Below are 17,825 nucleotides of genomic sequence, written 5' to 3'. Positions count from 1 at the left end.
AATTACTTGTCAAATTTTCAATCTTCGAGAAGACATATAATTCATAAATTTTAAGGGATCGTATAGCTTTAAAATTTATAACGAATAGTTAAGGTGTGGTCTATTTCTGTGACATATCTCACGGCTTGCTGAGAATGGAGATGCACTATTCAACATGTACTGTTGAAAGAACAGTATTTCTTCTGTGCACCTAGGAGTTTCAATTTAGGACATTAATTTATAACATAAAATATCGCTGTCATAGAATTAATGATTCGTTCTCTGGTCAAGAGGTGTAATAAACATTTGCTGTCATAATTAAGAGCTGTTGACCTGACCGGTCCTAAGAGAGTGACTTTGGCGACTTAGCCTAAGGTGGATTCTGATCCGACGTTTCGTATTGAATTTCAAACAGTGCATTAGAACGCGCATGAAATGTGTGGTGCCATAATGATACTTGTCTACGTGTCGTTCAATATACATATTTTTAAAAATTGTCATATAAATGCGGCCAATATTTACAGGTAAACAAAAAAACAGTCCTTATTATTTATTACGTCATATTTGTAGGGGTGACAAAGGATCAGATACGATTGGATAGTGGTAAGAATATATCTATATCGGTTTTTTTTTCGAATACAGATCAGAGATCATTTTCAATACTATTATTTTTGTAAAAATTATTAGACTTTATAATATTTATTTAATTATAACAGTGATTAATATAATTGTTTTCATAACATATATTAAATTATATAATATATATTTACTATTTAAATATAAATAATTAAATCATATTTGTATGTGTATCTGTACGAATGAAAGATGGACCTGGTGCATTGGTAGTGTCTCACTTGTGTTCTGAAAGTTTTGAGTTGGAAATTAACCTCCTTTTGCAAAAGTGCAAGAGGAAAAATCCCTAAAAATTCTCTTCCCTATGCTCCAAGGATATTCAGCTTTTGGCACTGGGTACATCTTTTTTATTGTATTTGCAAACATATTCAAATATCGAACATTCATATCTAATTTTTAAATTATTTCCGTTTTCACCCCTACATAATTGTCTTTCAGCAGTTGCAAGGCAAGAATAAGCAGAAATATTTTACCAGATCGGAGTTCCGCTTCCAAAGAATTAAATCAAGTAACAGTAGATCCCAATCCTAACACAAGCAACGGTTCTAGAAGTCAGCTTTTTTTCTCTGAACAAAGATTAGCAACGCAGAAAACACGGCATGGTTCTAAAATATTAGCCACTCAAACCTTAGTAGCTCTACATTGACCTGATGACGCCTGATGGCTTGTTAGTTTAGTCAACAACTGAGCGTATCTCCTCCGGTGCAACACATTTTAATATTACAATACAAACCCCTCTTTAAAGACTTTTCTCCAATATCCATCCACTTTCAACAACCTTTATAACACATACACCAATTCAAGCTTCCTTCATCTCCAATTTCCACACGTAATCAACAACCTCTCACCAAAATGGATCAGAACCAAACCACCAAAGAGGAAAACCCCACAAAACCCCTTGCCTTAACCCAACAAAACCACACTTCATCTCCTTCCATCTACCCGATCACCATCACCGATGAAGAGAGCAGACTCACCTCCGGGGCCCGCTCCTCACCATATCTGCGCCGTCGCCGCTGCATGATTGGTTGTTGCGGGTGCTGCGTGGCCATTACGTTGCTTCTCGGAATTGTAATTTTGATCCTGTCCTTCACCGTTTTCAAAATAAAAGATCCTTCGGTTACCATAAATTACATCAACTTCACTGATTTTGATGCCGGTCTAGGCACGAACACTGATCCCATATCGGCCAACATAACTCTTAATGCAAATTTAGCCATCAAGAATCCTAATATTGTATCGTTTAAATTAAAGAATAGTACGACCGATTTCTACTACAAGGGGCAGACGATCGGGGTGGCATATGCACCGAGCGGAGAGGTAGGTGCATATAAGACTACAGTGATGAATGTTACAGTCGACGTGCTAACGGATAAGGCCGTGAAAGCAGCGCCAGCTTTTAATATTTCCGGGCTTATTTTGGGGCAAGATCTGAATTTGACTAGCTACACCGACATCGCCGGGAGAGTAAATATTTTGGGCATTTATAAGAGGAATATTGATGTGATGCTAAATTGTACTTACACAGTTGAATACTCTGTTAATGGATTTGAAAGTAAAACGACGACATGTGTAGCTGATACTGCTTGAGAGAAGAAGGAAAATTGGGAAATGGGAAGGGATTTATAGTTGGAGCCTTAGTTTGGAGCATGTTGATATTCTTGAAGTTTTGTGATTATAATTAATTTGTATGATTTTTTATTTTTTGTTTATCTTTCAGATCAGTTGATTAACAAGCGTTTCGTTTGTACCCGATTGTGCATACTTTCTCACATATTACGTAAAATAATCAGGGGATTACGAATTTAGTCAAATTAAATGTAATTTAACCAGAAAAATAAAATTTTGCAGGAGAGTCCTAAATCTCAGTAGCGTTTCCAAATTATGAAAATGAAATGAATTAATGCCTAAATTTAACTATGTCAGTGAAACCCGCAATTACCAGTCAAAAGGAAAAACCAACCCAAAGAAAAAATAATCCCGGGTTAAGTCCAGAACCGAATAAAGCTTGAACCTTAAAACTCAATTAATTGGGGGAATCGATCCGCTGCGTGATAAACAATGATTTCTTCCACACCGAAGCTGGACTCTTATAATGGTAGTATAAATAGTGTTCCATCATAGAAGTTCGAAATTATATTTTTAAAAAGAAGTGGAATCACAAGTCCTTTCTATCTCTGCTATGTCTTCGTTTCAAAATATTAATTTCAATTATAAAGCTTAAATGTAAAAATAAAATTATTAGATATAATTTATATTGTATTTATATATACGTAAAAGATTATGATATTCGACTTTGGTTTAATTGACATTAAGAATTAACATAAATATATTAACGTTGATAATATTTAATTGTTAATTTTTCAATTTATTAATATATCAAAACCGAACCAAAAAGTGATAAACTTTTATGTGTATGTAGAGAAAATATTAATGATAAAAAATTAAAATTATTTTATTTTGACATTTAAATCTTGCTACTTTTGTTAATTAAAAAATTAAGACACAATGAAGACACCAAAAAAATAAAATTTAAATCCTCCAATTTAATAAAAACTAAACTAAAACTTAATTTGAGAAGAGTTCATATGTATGGCCATACAATTTATGTGCATATTACACGAAAAATATGCACAAATTATTATTAGAGCAATTTCGAAAGATATAACTATATTAAAAGTTAAAACATTTACAACACTTTTGCTAGTATAAATATATGTTTTTCTTTTTTTTTTTCTTTTCCGGAATCATTTCAAATCGTAGTACCACCAAAATTGTCAGATAGCTAGACTTCAAATATTATCTAATATTTGCACGAATAAATATTATATCAATTTTGAAAGAAAATATTAATGCTTACACAAAGAAAAGATATAGTAAATCATTTAAAGCAAATTACATCTCTGTTAGATGTATTCTATTAATATGAACACATTTAAAACGTTTAAATTCCAATACGGGTAGTTATGCTCCAAACAATATCTAAAACATGCACAAATTATTATCAGATCACAAATTAATAATAAATCCACGTTTTTTTTTATAAAGTAAGTTAACTGCAGTACAACGTTTAAAGAACTTTGCACCGAATTTTTTTAATATACCATAATAAAGGGTAAATTTCGTTGTAGGTCACTAAACTTTATTATTTGTCACGAATTGGTCACTCAAGTTTGATTTGTTCCTTTTAAGTCACTCAATTTTGTTATTTGTTCCAATCAAGTCCCTCTATACTTTTTCATCCAAAATTTAAAAGGAATATTCTTATTCCGTCCAAAAAATTAACGGAATATACTCATTCCATCCAAAATATTAACGGAACGAGCATATTTCATCCAAAATACTAACGGAATTAGCATATTCCGTTAAAATTTTGGATGGAAAAATATAAAGGGACTTGATTGGGACAAATAACAAAGTTGAGTGACTCAAAAGGGACAAATCAAACTTGAGTGACCAATTCGTGACAAATAACAAAGTTTAGTGACCTACAGCGAAATTTACCCCATAATAAAAGAAAAGATCAAAACACTCCAGTTTTGGAGAATTTCATCTTTACCTAGACCGTAGATCCAATCTACGACCCTGTATATGGGACCGCACAGCCAATTTGTGGCCCTATAAATATATATATATATATAGAAAGAGAGAGAGGGGTTGGCTACTCTATTTCCATAAGCATATGAGGATATATGCTTATAAGTCATTTTTTCGTTTTCAAAATCCAAAAAGTTGATCTGAACCGTTAGATGTGATCTATATATTGAAATGTGCTTGGAGACCAAATTTTAAATTTTTCTGAATTTTTTTACTATTTATTAAGCCACTGTTGGATCAGCGATTTTCAAAGTGGTTTAATAAATAGTAAAAAAATATCAGAAAAATGTAAAATTTGGTCTCCAAGCACATTTCAATATAGAGATCACATCTAACGATTCAGATCGACTTTTTGGATTTTGAAAACGAAAAAAATGACTTATAAGCATATACCCTCATATGCTTATGGAAGTAGAGTAGCCAACCTCTCTCTCTCTCTCTCTCTATATATATATATATAGTATGGCCAAATTGCTACCGGTAGCACTTCGACCTAAGTGCTTACGGGGTCAAATTTTAGTATTTGATGTTCAACCAACAAATCCAAACTGTTAGATGTTCAATATATATTAAAATATGCTTGGAGACTAAATTTTACATTTTTTTGAATTTTTTACTATTTATTAAGCTGGTTTGAAAACCGCTGTTTTTCAATGTTGCAGAAATTTAATAAAAACTGGCTGAATCGGTGCATCAGATGTACGCTGAACTCCAGGACCAAAAGTTGTCACCTGTCCAGACTGGACCTCCAGGAAATATGACGCAGGTCTGGCTATGGGGTCATAGAGATGTGTGGAGGATCTAGGGAACTGACGGAATGGCTGTGGCTGAACAAATCCTGGCTGATAAGTAGGTGTAACTGTCTTGGTCGGCTCATAACCCGAAGAATACATGCCATCTCCCACAGTGCCATAGTCGGCCAAGATGTTGAATGTAAACTCCTCATTCTGGTAAATCTTCTCATCGATTTGTTGTAAAAAAAAAAAAAGTTAATCATGAATTATGAAATAAAATTGACAGTTATGTATATTAATTACAATTATACCTGGGCATCCTGAGTAGGCATGGTCAATGTCCGCAGCACGGGTCAATATTCTCTGTAGGGCTCCCAAGTCACAAACTCTGGATCATCTCTTAGACGCTCGATCTCTTGTCTCTAGAATGTTATCCCGAGTGTTGCAAAATGCTCTGCCCCGACCCAGGTCAATGGGGAGCCCCACTTAGCAGCATATGCTGGGCATTTCTCTGACTCTGCCTTGCTCCAGTTCGGTACATTATTCTTGTTAGCCAAACATGGACGACCAACAATCAGATGCGCGTAGGACCAATGCTGCAGCAACATGCATGGTCCAATGAAGGTCTTGTTCTTCTTCAAGCACGCATTGTCAAGACCCCTGTATAATTTCATTGTTAGTACTCAAATATAGAATTCTAAAAATAAATAAAAATAATAATTTATTAGAATTTGCACCTATATAAGCACGCCAGAGTAGCAGCACTCCAATTGTACTTGCCCGCAGTAGGTAAATTGCGTAATAGCTTGAGGTAACATAGCCGCACCTAATCTCCGTGTGAATTCGAAAACAGCCTGTTAGTATGTAATAATCTAGAAGTCAATAATATGATAATTGTATCATATATATTTCCAGGGCCGGTTCTGAAGATTTCGGGGCCTGGGGCGAGAGAAAAATTTGTGGTCTTAATATAAATATTTTTTTTATTAATATGTCAATAGATCATACAAAATAAGGGGGACATAAAACCAATACCCCTCAAAATAAAACACATACAATGAGTCAATGATTAACATACCCACATCATGCTTCAATTTCGGACACATTTGTTGTTTCTTAATTTACCTCATTTTGGTTTTAAGATATATTTCTTGTTTCTTCGTGCATCTCACTTTCAACTTGGTTTTCCAAAGACTCATTTTGTGGTTTAATTTATCTCCAAATTTTTTGAATAGAACTTTTTTGTGGTTTTAGTTTTTTTTTGCCTCTCTTTTTATATTTCTTTTTTCGCTGACTGATGCATATTTTCTAGGAATTATTATTTTAAATAAAAAAATAAAACAAAGTAATAGAACGATAAAACCTAGGTAATGAGGCAGAGCAGTCCAATTCAGAGGTCGCAGTCCGCCGCCTTGCCTCACCCAGTTTAATCGCTGCCGTGCCGAGCTGTATCGCTGCCATTGCTTGTGAGAAGAACGAGATTTCTTAATTTTTTTTTCTCCGTCATTTACTTGTTTATTGATGTACAGAGAAGAAATGACGAAACTAGATTTTCAATTTTCTAGATTTTTAATTTTTTGAGCCCTATTGGCTGTCACTGTTGAAAAATTGGTAGGTTTTCAAAATGAAGAAACTTTGAACAAATGGTAAAATGAAAAATGAAAAAAAAGAATGATTAAAACCTTTCCTTTTAGCAAAGAAACGAAAAAATTAGGAATATTGTTTTCTCCTATCGGCTGTCCGTGAAAGGAATATTAATATATCTTTCTAGTTTTTTGAACAAGAGAGTGAATAAGTAAATTAAATACAATCGTACCAATCAAGGAATATTAATACATATACATGTACTCATACTCATGTTTTGGGGCCCTTTAGAAATTTGGGATCAGGGCCGTTGCCCTGGGTGCCCTGGGTCAGGGTCGGCAATGTATATTTTGTTCATGAATTGGATGATTAATAAAATGTCATTTTGTTCCTTGAGTATTATTGCATTTATGAATCAGTTAATGACTGGAATTGTAAAACTTCATAATATAGATGATATACTCTTAATAGCCTCTAACTGAGGTAATTAGCAGGAACAATAATTAACTGCTAAAAGGTTAGTATGTGGATTAAAAGATGATTAAGTTTTACAAACCATAGACAAAGAGATGTCATTTTAATCACATAGATACATGTTACAGAACATGGTATTTGACATACCTCGAATGAAACGTTAAATTGAATTGTGTTCATGTCATTGATGTTTTCATTCAATGTTAAGTTCTAAAGTATGAGGTATTCGTCTTTCCTACATAAGAAATGTATATTCGTGAGTGTTGTCTAACGTTGTCCGTAAAAGGTAGCTATAATGGTGGCATTTCAGTATACATGACTTATGCAGAGGAAGAGATGTTCACCAAAAATATTATTGTCCCTCGTATCACTATACGAGTAATAGTATCACTGGGCCCCTTGATAGAGTAAGATTATCTGCATGCGGTCTGATTACAAGAGTAATCATATTTGATAATCTGCTCAAGATAAAAAAAAGATTAAGTTTGCAAGGATGACACATACCTATCTTGAAACTGATATGATAGCTATGAGACGAAAGAATTAACAAGAGTAAATAGTTTAGTAAATAGTTTACTAAATCATGATTTGTAGAAGTTAAAACAATTTTAATTTTGTTTACCAACATAACACAGATCCTATCGGGTCACACCGTATAAGAAGTAATCAAAGAATCTTATGGTTAATTATAAATTGTTTAAGATTAATAATAAGAAAGTTTATAATTAATTATACATGATATAATTAATATAAATGTCATATAAATGACAAGCTTAAACATGGTGAATTTATAAGCGTGCACGACACGTATAAAATTTACTGAAACAACAGTCGCAAGAAATATAATTGTTCAGGACAATTATATAGATTATAAATATCAATTATGAATTTATATTTTGGGCTTGAAATCCATTTGAATTTGGGCCTAATTTAAATTTAGAATTTAATACAAAAGCCCAAAGTCAAAGCCCAAATTAATCAATTGAATTATGGGCACAAGGGCATTTTTGTAAATACCTTGAAACATACTTTAGAGGGGGCAAAATGGTCTTTTCCAAACCGATCTATATGGCTATAAATAGCCATGTGGGGTGAGAGAAAATCATCCCATTCCCAATTTGATAATCTGACTGATCAATCTGAAAGTCAATTTTTCTCTCTTTCGTGTTTTGTCTCCTAAATATTGTTTCAGTTAGAAAAGAAAGTTATACGTAATCTACGTATAATCTTGTGAGTTGTTGAATAGTATTTTTGTGGGATCCGTGAATAGTATTTTTGCAAAGATCGCAGTATTTCTATTTTTGCACATTGTTGTGAGTTAGTTTATCTGCGGATTGTGAATAGTGTTTTACCTCCCATGAATAGTGTTTTTTACGAATACCGTAGATTCAGTATTTCTGACAAAAGAAATATCCACTCTCTGGTTAGTCCTGGTGGATAACCTATAGAGGCATCAGACGTCTGGTGCTCGGCATGGTCGTACCCCAGCAACTCAATGCATAAATGCCTGAAGTCTCCGAACTCAATGCCGGTAACAGGCTGCCCAATAATAGTCATACTCCACTGATAGCTGATGTCCTGTAGGGTGACTATCATCTCGGCATGGGGCAGATAAAAAGTGTGTGTTTCGAGATGCCATCTCTCAATCATACCGGAACACAATCTCTTGTTAATTATCTCCTCGGTTATCTATGATAACTGGTACAGCCCCACCGCACGTAGTGTCCCTCCGTACTCTGTTTGGTGGGGGAGCCACATGCAGTTGTGACGACTTCTAGAAGCATCCAAATCCTGCATTTAAATATTCAACATATTCAATCAATTTTCATAGTAAAAAATGATATTATTTTTTTTAATAAATATTATCAATTTAAAACTTACCCCAGTAGTAGTCTCTAAAATCCTGTGCTCCTCATTTGGAAACCACAGAAAGTCGCTGACCCTATCAGTGCGACTCTGGATTCTCAGAACATTAGCCTTAGCGTCCTCGATGTACTGGAACATCTCATACGGAGTGGCTATATCTCTACTAGAAGATGGTACATCCGTACTGAAAGACGGTATATCTCTATAAGATGCCATTATGTATTTGTTAATTTGTTGCTATTAATATTAGTACAAAATAATTTTGGTCAAACAATTAGTTTTGGTCAAATATTTTTTGGTCAAATATTTTTTGGTCAATCAATTTTGTTCTAATAATTTTTGGTAAAACGGCATTTGTTTAAATATTAATTTTAGTAAAACAATTTTTGGTCAAATTAGAACATACACAATTAATTATGGTCATATTCCAGTTAATTTTAATTCTAATCCTAAATTAAATTACCTAATCCCAAATTAAATTACCTAAGTCCTAATCCTAAATCCTAAATCTATACCTAATTACTAAACTAAATTAAAAATTTTAAAAAGAAGAGAAGGATAAAACTTATATGAGCTGAAAGGGTTCGAAATGCTTCAAATGAGACAAATGACAACAGCACCAACGGCCCCCCTTATATATCTCAGGGGCCGCAGGTTAGCTGTGCAGTCCCCTGCGCCGTCGAGTGCCTCTGCGGCTCCCTGGATGGGTCCGCAGATTGACTCTGCGGTTTTACCAAAATAGGACCGCAGAGCCAATCTGCGGTTTGGATAAAGATGAAATTCTTCTAAAACGGAATTGTTTTGATTTATTTATTTTATTATGATATATTAAAAAAAATCGGCATTTTGCATGCATAATAGATGTTTTCAATAATTCTGTAGCAATTTCAAATGATTAAACCATCAAGTCGATAATTATACTTCAAATATTATATATCTAATACTTACATAAACTTAAATAACGTTCGAAATAATACATCAATTTACGCAAACAAAAGTTATAGTAAAATATTTAAAGCAAAGTGTTTATTAGATTCTTTTTAGTTTGGATAATTGTGAATCAAATAATATATAAAGCATGCACAAATCGATATTAGAACAAATTTGAAAGAATACATCGACTTTTTTTCATCATATAACTGCAGTAAACGCATTTACAATACTTTAATTTGCATGCATAATAGATCGATGTTTTCAATTGATTCTGATGTCAATTCAAGCAATTTAACAGCCACAGTTAACAGTTACACTTCAAATATTATCTAATACCGGTCCAATTAATTTTTGGATCAATTTTGAAAGAACACATGCACTTTTCCTCAAACAAAAATTATAATAATTAATTTAAAGCAAACTACATGCATATTAGATACTTTCATTAATTCTAACACATTTATATTCAATCATTATCTATAGAGACATTAAGCAAAAAAATCAATTATATATCACTATACTAATTTATCATTTCTTTTGGAATAGAAGTAAAGTAATTTATATCATCCCCTAATAGAAGATACACCAGTCAAAGTCAACACAGAACCGAATTCTAGTTAGAAGTGTAATAGGCAGTTGAAGTATAGCATTGTAACTGAATTAGTTGAGATATCAGTTGTAACATAATAGGTCTAGAACCTTTTGATCAAAGTCTATAAATACATGCAAGGAACAGCAATGTAAATGTACAAAAGAAATAATACAAAAAATTCTATTTCTATCTTCTGTCTCGACTCTCTATCTTTTTATGGTATCAGAGCCGTAATGGCAACTGCTACTAATCCATCTCAAATCAATCCAATTGAATCGATTATTACCTTGAACCTCCCGATTGCTACCAATTATCACACACGAATTTTCTTACCTGGAAGTCTCAAATCCTGCCAGTTATCCATGGATACAACCTCAAGAAGTACATCGAGCCTATTGCCACTAGTACAGTCGGTACTCGTACAGATCAAGCAAGGACCAGTGATATCTCAGATCGCCAAGACCAGTTACTTCTTCCTTGGATCAGATCATGATCCCTGATAGAGCCAATTCAAGTTCAAGTCATCTCTTGCGCTACAATGGTTGAGCTTTCGATGAGCTTGACTCAGATCTTCACTACCACCTCCCGAGCTCGGCTGACAGATCTTCGCCGCTAGCTGCAGTCTACAACCAAAGGCGCACTTTCCTGATCCAAGTACTTGCAGCGAATGCGTCAGATTTCTGACAAATTGGCGTTCATCAGAGCACCTCTAACAGACGACGATTTGGTGTCTTCAGTGTTCAACGGGCTTGGGGCCGAGTACAATCCGTTTGTTATTGCCGTTACTACTGCCAGTCGGCACTCTCCCCTGACATTCTCCGACGTCCATGGTCTATTGCTCTCTCACGAATCTCTGCTTCAAGGCCAGGTGGTGACTCCCCCTCTTCCCTCTTTGGAGTCTCCAGCAGCTTTCGCTACTAGATCTGGTTTTTCCGGATCGGCACCAAGGTCCAGTGCATCTGCTACCTATCCTACCCGCTACAACCCTAGACCCAATTACCCGACCCAGAACAAGCCCCACTTTACTCCCAGTTACGCTCCACAACAGCCCCGCTCCACTTTTACCTCTCATGTTCCTTACACCAGTGGCCCAAAGGCCTGCTAACTATGGACCCAGGCCTCCCAAACACCAGTGCCAAATTTGCTTTAAATTCGGCCACTCTGCCAAAATATGCTACCGCCATTTTTCTGAAGACAAAGACTATCCTGGTTCCTCAACTCAACAGCAGCCCTCTACATTTCATGCTTATCTGACTCAGCCTACTGAAGTTTATGAAGAAAATTCTAAAGGTGCTGAATAGAACCTAGACTCGAGAGCTACTAATCATGTCACGAGTGACATTAACAATCTCTCCTCATTCTATGCTTATGAGGGTACCGATAGTCTCCAAATTGGTAACGGAGAAAGTCTCTTAATCTCAAACATTGGTTTTTCTTCTTTCACAATTTCTAAATATCCAATTAACCTCCACAACATTCTTCATGTGCCTAAATTTTCTAAAAATATCATTAGTCTCTCTCAATTGATGCATGATAATCCTAATTTGCTTATTGAATTCACATCTTGCTGTGTTTTCAAGGACCTCCACGCGAAGACCACCATTATCCAAGTGAAATTCCTTAATGGACTTTTCTTGCTCACTTTGAAGCATTCTCCTTCTCCTCCTAAAGCTTTCTTAGGGATTCGTGCATCGGCCGATTTATGGCATGCGAGATTTGGACATCCTTCTACCTCCACTACCTTGCATTTACTCAATTTACAAAAATTACCTTGTAGTTCCAATAAATTGTCTCCATATAATTTTTGCTTTATGGCAAAATCTCATAAATTACCATTTTCTCATTCTATTTCTACTACTTTTTCTCCTTTAGAAATTGTGTATGCCGATGTTTGGGGTCCATCCCCTATTACTTCAATAAACGGATTTTGGTATTATGTGAGCTTTATTGATGATTTTTTCCGATTCACTTTGGTTTACTTTATAAAAAATAAAAGTGATGTGCCTCACATTTTTGCTTGTTTTAAGGCTCAAATTGAGAATCTCTTAGGCTCACAAATCAAGATCTTGCGGTCCGATGGTGGAATGGAGTTTAAACCAATTCTCAAGCAATTCCCACATCTCATTCACCAAACTTCGTGCCCCTATACTCCCAAGCAAAATGGTGTTGCCGAGCGAAAACATCGTCATCTCATCGAATTATCTCTTGCCTCTATGTCTCATGCATTGATACCTCTTGAATATTGGGATGAAATTGTTTCAAGCACGGCTTATCTCATCAATCGACTTTCTTCCCATACCAACCAAATTCCCTTCACCACCCTCTTCAAAAAAGATCCTGATTACTCCTTGCTCCGAGTTTTGGGATGCTTGTGTTTTCCCCATACAAGACTCTACAACCAACATAAATTACAACTTCGAACCTTACCTTTGTGTCTTTCTTAGTTACGCCTCAACCCAAAAAGGCTATCGTTGCCTTCATCTCCCAACAAACATGGTGTACATCTCAAGAAATGTCCAATTTGTTGAAACAATTTTTCCTTTTTCTCAAACACCCACTGGAGCAGCCAGGTGATTCGGCCTCATTTCTACTCTCTCTGCTGCACCGGCCCAGAAAGAAGATGTCTCTTCTCAGCTTATTTCAGCTGCACCACAGCCTACTCCTTCAGCTCCAATGTTCAAATTCCTGACAATTTATCCCCTCTTGCGCCTTCTATTCAAGCCACTCCAGAAGCTGATCCTGACCCAAATCCTTCTCCTATCTCCACTCATCCAATGATAACAAGGACTCGTGACAACACTCGAAAATCCCGAACTTTTCCTAACCATGCTGCTTTCACCGTTACAATTGAAGCCGATCCTATCACCTATTCCCAAGCTCAAACCAAACCACATTGGCAAGAAGCCATGCAACAAGAAATTGATGCTCTTCACCAATTCCATTTTTTCCCCAATATTTTATCCAAGCAATTCACAAGGTCCACAAATTATTGACATATCCCAAAATGAATCATGACATGTTGTTGTTGTTATTAAAAAAAAATATATTAAATATATGCATTTAATAGGGCAAAGCATGTGATGTGCTCATTAAAAAAGTTGGTGACCACAATTTTAAAAATCTATTGAATTAGCTTAAAACGAGGAATATAAATCATTGAAATCCACATATTGCATGAGTGATGAATGCACATATTTTTTTTTAAGTTTCAAATTTATTTAATACAAAGTCAAGCGATAAAAAAAATATAAGTTGTTTTATAAGTTGTTTTATGTATTCATTTTTGTTACCGTTTGACTTTGTATTAAATAAATTTGAAATTAAAAAAAATAAATTATATACATGTATCACTTATGAAGTATATGGATTCTAACGATTTGAATTTGTCATTTTAATCTAATTTGATAATTTTTGAAGTTATGAACCATTTTTATGAGCGATACATGTACATAAAAGATTTAGAAGTTTTGAATTCATTTAGTACAATATCAAACTATGAAAAATAAATACATAAACAACTAATAGCAAAAAAAAAAAAAAAATTTTGATAAGCACATCATATCTTAGCTTTGTTCCATTTAACAAGGCATCCAAATAGATGATCCAGCTGGAAAATAGGACGCCAAATGAACCTGTTTAATGAGTCTCTGACTAAAACCCAAACTTTGTACGAAAATTTTAATGCTCCGCCGGCCAGACCCGTGTAGTACTGTATTCTGAAAAAAAAAAGAAAAAAAAGAGAGAGAGAGAGACGGGCGGGCACAAACACATGTCAAATTAATCCCCCTCAACTCGGTTTAGATCCTCTCCAGTTGGACGGAATTGTCTTGGATAATAGTAGCCAGATCGAAACAGTCTATACTTGATTGAACGGTTCAAATAATGTCAGATCTAAATTAAACGAATAATCTTTGATGCTCTCCATTCATTGCCCACTCATCCGGTCCAACCCGCCGACCATATTTTCCTCGTGTTGAGGAATATGCAAGAACTCATGTGGCAGTGCGGTGTAGTTTCTTGCGTGGCATTCAGTTATCATTATAGATGAAGACACATTTATATATTGCTTGATCTATTCGAATTATGAATAGTTGGTAATAATAGTGACTAAACTTTTCAATGTAATTTTCGAATCTCATCCGTCTTTGTAATCGCAACAGAACAATATTTAGCACTTTTATCAACTAATGTGACAAGAGAAAGAGATTTCATGCATCAAGTTTACGTTACCAATTACTTATTATTTAGTAACTCTGAATTGCTATAAATCAAACTTGATATTTTTATATTTCAAATTGTCTGTGACTATTCACCGAACATATAATAAATACAAGCTCAGGTAAATTATTATTATTTGATTTTATACGATACATATACATAACAATTCATAACAATTTAGTCAATGGTACTAGAACATAATTGGATTTCAAAATGTACAAAACTTGTAACCCGAAATTTGGCTATATCTTTTATACCCTATTGTTGTAATCTGAATCCGCCAAGACTGTGAATTCATATAAATTTCATATGCCCTAAACAATTTTTATAATAATCGTTAACACGACAATTCTTTGAGGATTATTCATACGGCTACATAGATTAAAGACACAGAAAAACAAGTTCTCTTTATATTCCACTTCCAGCTCCATTTCCTATATTTTATCATCATTTCCCACTTCACTTTACGCTTCACCTCTTCTTCCATAAATCCACCACCTCTCCAATTTTCAGTCTATCAAATTTCTCTCATCTCTGATATCTGTATGGCTTCCCTTAAAACCCCTTCTCTCTCTCTCAAACCCTCTGCCTTCTCTCAAACTAAACCACTAGCTTCCTACCAAACCTTTTCTCAATGCAAAATCCCCACAATACCCTGCAAGAGGAGCACGAATCTCAAAGCTATCAATTCAAACATCAAGGCTTCTGTCTCTTCTTCCACCTCCAACAACCATGCTGCATCTGCTACCAGACCAGGTAAACAAATTTAACTGTTCATAATCGAACTAATTAAAACACATAAGAATTGAGTAATTGATTAATTAATTAATAACTTGAATGATATAGGTAAGGTACAAGAGATGCATGTGTATGAGCTTAATGAGAGGGATCGCGGCAGCCCCGCTTACCTGCGCCTTAGCCAGAAGGAGATTAATTCATTAGGCGATCTTGTCCCTTTCAGTAATAAAGTGAGGTTTCAAACTTTCAATCAGTATAGGGTTAATGTTTTTTTTTCATGATGGTTCAAATAGTATAGGGTTAATTTCTCATGTACCCTTAGAAATTAACCCTATTATATAATATCATTGCATGGCCTACCATTTGTAAAGCTTCGATTAAACATTTAAAAGGTACATTATGCATCATGAATTATTGTTTATAATTGTCCTAAAGGTACTTTATTGGGACATGAATAAATGCTAGCAGAACTTAATTTTCGTCACAGCATCTATATACCCCAGAAATGTTTTATTTATAAAGTTTGGGCCAAAGATTGCAATCTGCCCCTTTCTGAAATACATACACTAGATTTTATTTTTGTAGTAAAATCTTACAAAATAAAATAAAATAAAATAAAATTTAGAATATATAAAATTGCTCAAATTCATGTAAAATTTAATTTAAGGTATATCATGGCAACTTGGAGAAGAGGCTAGGCATAACTGCCGGCATCTGCATACTAATACAGCATGTACCAGAGAAAAACGGAGACAGGTACGAGGCTATCTTCAGCTTCTACTTTGGCGAGTATGGCCACATATCGGTACAAGGACCGTACCTGACCTATGAAGACACATACCTAGCTGTTACTGGTGGGTCCGGCATTTTTGAAGGCGTAACTGGCCAGGTCAAGTTGCACCAGATAGTGTTCCCTTTCAAGATATTCTACACCTTTTATTTGAAAGGGATACCTGATTTGCCTCAAGAGCTTTTGGGTACGCCGGTCATACCATCACCTGAGGTGGAGCCCACACCGGCTGCCAAGGCAGCAGAGCCCCATGCTGCTTTAAAAAATTATACAGATTAGTATAGCTAATAGAGTTTAGTGGTTTGTTGGATATTAATAAAATGAATCTGCTTTTTGATAGTGTGGTATAATTTAGTGTGGAGGTTGCTTTGTAGAGGTTGTAGGATTACTTACCTACACATTATGACTCAGTGTGTTTTTCTTTCAATTAAGTATGACATTATTCAATAAACTAAGTTACAAATTGAATTATTTAAATCTTAGCAATCTATTGTTGTGGTGTCCATTCGGGATAAAAAAAAAAATGCAACTCCGTCCATCTTGTCGTCACAAGCAATTGCACTGTATACTCTTTGATAGAATTGGAATAAATTGCAGCATATTATAATAAGACTGCTCACAATCGCATAATTATAATTTTTTTTTTGTTAGGGACATGTCACTAACTCTGTTGAGTCAGGTCATCCTTTACAGATGTGAAACTGGGAATTATATATAAATTAGAAGTTACATATAAAGTTCACACTAGTTGAAAATTTACAAGGTTAGCACGCGGTACAAAGGCTGGTGAACCCGGGCATATCCAGCTCGAGGTGGAACGCACGGGACTGTTTTAATAGTCGTGCGGATTCTGATTGGAGAGTCCATATCCAAACAGAAATATTTTGTTACCTTATTAGGTGATACAAAATTACGAATTCTTGAACTCATTTTATAGAAATAGTTTTGAATTTTTGTGGGGAATTTTCATTATTTTTTTAATCAAAATTTTGTCTGAATGTATCAAACCGATCCTCCCTTCCAAATAGCTGACGATTTTCTCTTATAAGTTCTCTGGATGGTTTTAAACTGTTTTGAATTGCCTCAGCAGTCAGTACTTAAAAAAAGAAAAATAGACCATATAAAAAGCGCTGGAGTGCCGGGTATCGAACCCGGCTCTCAAAATGCTGTTTATTTTAGAAACCTTGAATATTTGGCATGGAAACAAAAAATTATCATTCGCCGTTGCCGGGGATCGAACCCGGGTCACCCGCGTGACAGGCGGGAATACTCACCACTATACTACAACGACTTTGTTGTAATCTAACAAATATTTTTTTATATCTAATATATTAAAGTTCCGACGACTCGATCAGATCGCATAAATTTCAGGCTCCATTCCCCATGAACTAGTTGCAACTCACTCCCTAAATTCCAATTCCAGTGTCACAATTGAATTACTCTTCGCTTGTCCTTTCTTTAAGAGGAAGAAGCGAGCCTCTAATTCTGGCTATATAAGAGCTTTTGTGTAACTGTCTATTTTTTTTTTAATCCAATCGGGTGCACTTTAAACGGTTTATGATTGAATTAGACGTCTTAGCTGCGTTTTGAAAATGTCAGGGTGGTAAGCGACCCTATCATTTTAAAAAAATTGTATATTAAAATTTAATTAAATTTTTAAGTTTTTAATTTTTTTTTATATATTTTT

General features: G+C 34.7%; 2 protein-coding genes and 1 non-coding gene across 3 annotated transcripts; 2 read left to right on the top strand and 1 right to left on the bottom strand.

The window, feature by feature from the left end:
• Positions 1-1,357: 1,357 nt before the first annotated feature.
• LOC144547041 (uncharacterized) lies at positions 1,358-2,371 on the top strand. Its single transcript, XM_078295641.1, has one exon. The coding sequence runs from the start codon at positions 1,465-1,467 to the stop codon at positions 2,200-2,202; it is 738 nt and encodes a 245-aa protein (XP_078151767.1). The 5' UTR covers positions 1,358-1,464; the 3' UTR covers positions 2,203-2,371.
• A 12,700-nt stretch (positions 2,372-15,071) lies between these two features.
• LOC144547008 (allene oxide cyclase, chloroplastic-like) lies at positions 15,072-16,615 on the top strand. The gene is made up of 3 exons (XM_078295608.1): positions 15,072-15,366; positions 15,457-15,578; positions 16,016-16,615. Exons 1-3 carry the CDS (start codon positions 15,156-15,158, stop codon positions 16,415-16,417), a joined length of 735 nt encoding a protein of 244 aa, XP_078151734.1. The 5' UTR covers positions 15,072-15,155; the 3' UTR covers positions 16,418-16,615.
• Positions 16,616-17,357: 742 nt separating this feature from the next.
• TRNAD-GUC (transfer RNA aspartic acid (anticodon GUC)) lies at positions 17,358-17,429 on the bottom strand. Its single transcript has one exon. It is a non-coding gene; the product is annotated as a tRNA-Asp (tRNA).
• Between the last annotated feature and the right edge of the window lie 396 nt (positions 17,430-17,825).

The sequence above is a fragment of the Carex rostrata genome, chromosome 30 (genome assembly GCF_964058835.1).
Source record: "Carex rostrata chromosome 30, lpCarRost1.2, whole genome shotgun sequence".
Classification (NCBI taxonomy): domain Eukaryota; kingdom Viridiplantae; phylum Streptophyta; class Magnoliopsida; order Poales; family Cyperaceae; genus Carex; species Carex rostrata.
The sequence above is the reverse complement of the archived record's forward strand: the minus strand, read 5'-3'. Positions and strand labels throughout refer to the sequence as shown.

Coding starts and splice junctions, on each gene's coding strand:
- LOC144547041 (XM_078295641.1), top strand. CDS start 1,465: ATGGATCAGAACCAAACCACCAAAGAGGAAAACCCCACAAAACCCCTT.
- LOC144547008 (XM_078295608.1), top strand. CDS start 15,156: ATGGCTTCCCTTAAAACCCCTTCTCTCTCTCTCAAACCCTCTGCCTTC. Junction 15,367..15,456: donor TGCATCTGCTACCAGACCAG/GTAAACAAATTT, acceptor TGAATGATATAG/GTAAGGTACAAGAGATGCAT. Junction 15,579..16,015: donor TTGTCCCTTTCAGTAATAAA/GTGAGGTTTCAA, acceptor ATTTAATTTAAG/GTATATCATGGCAACTTGGA.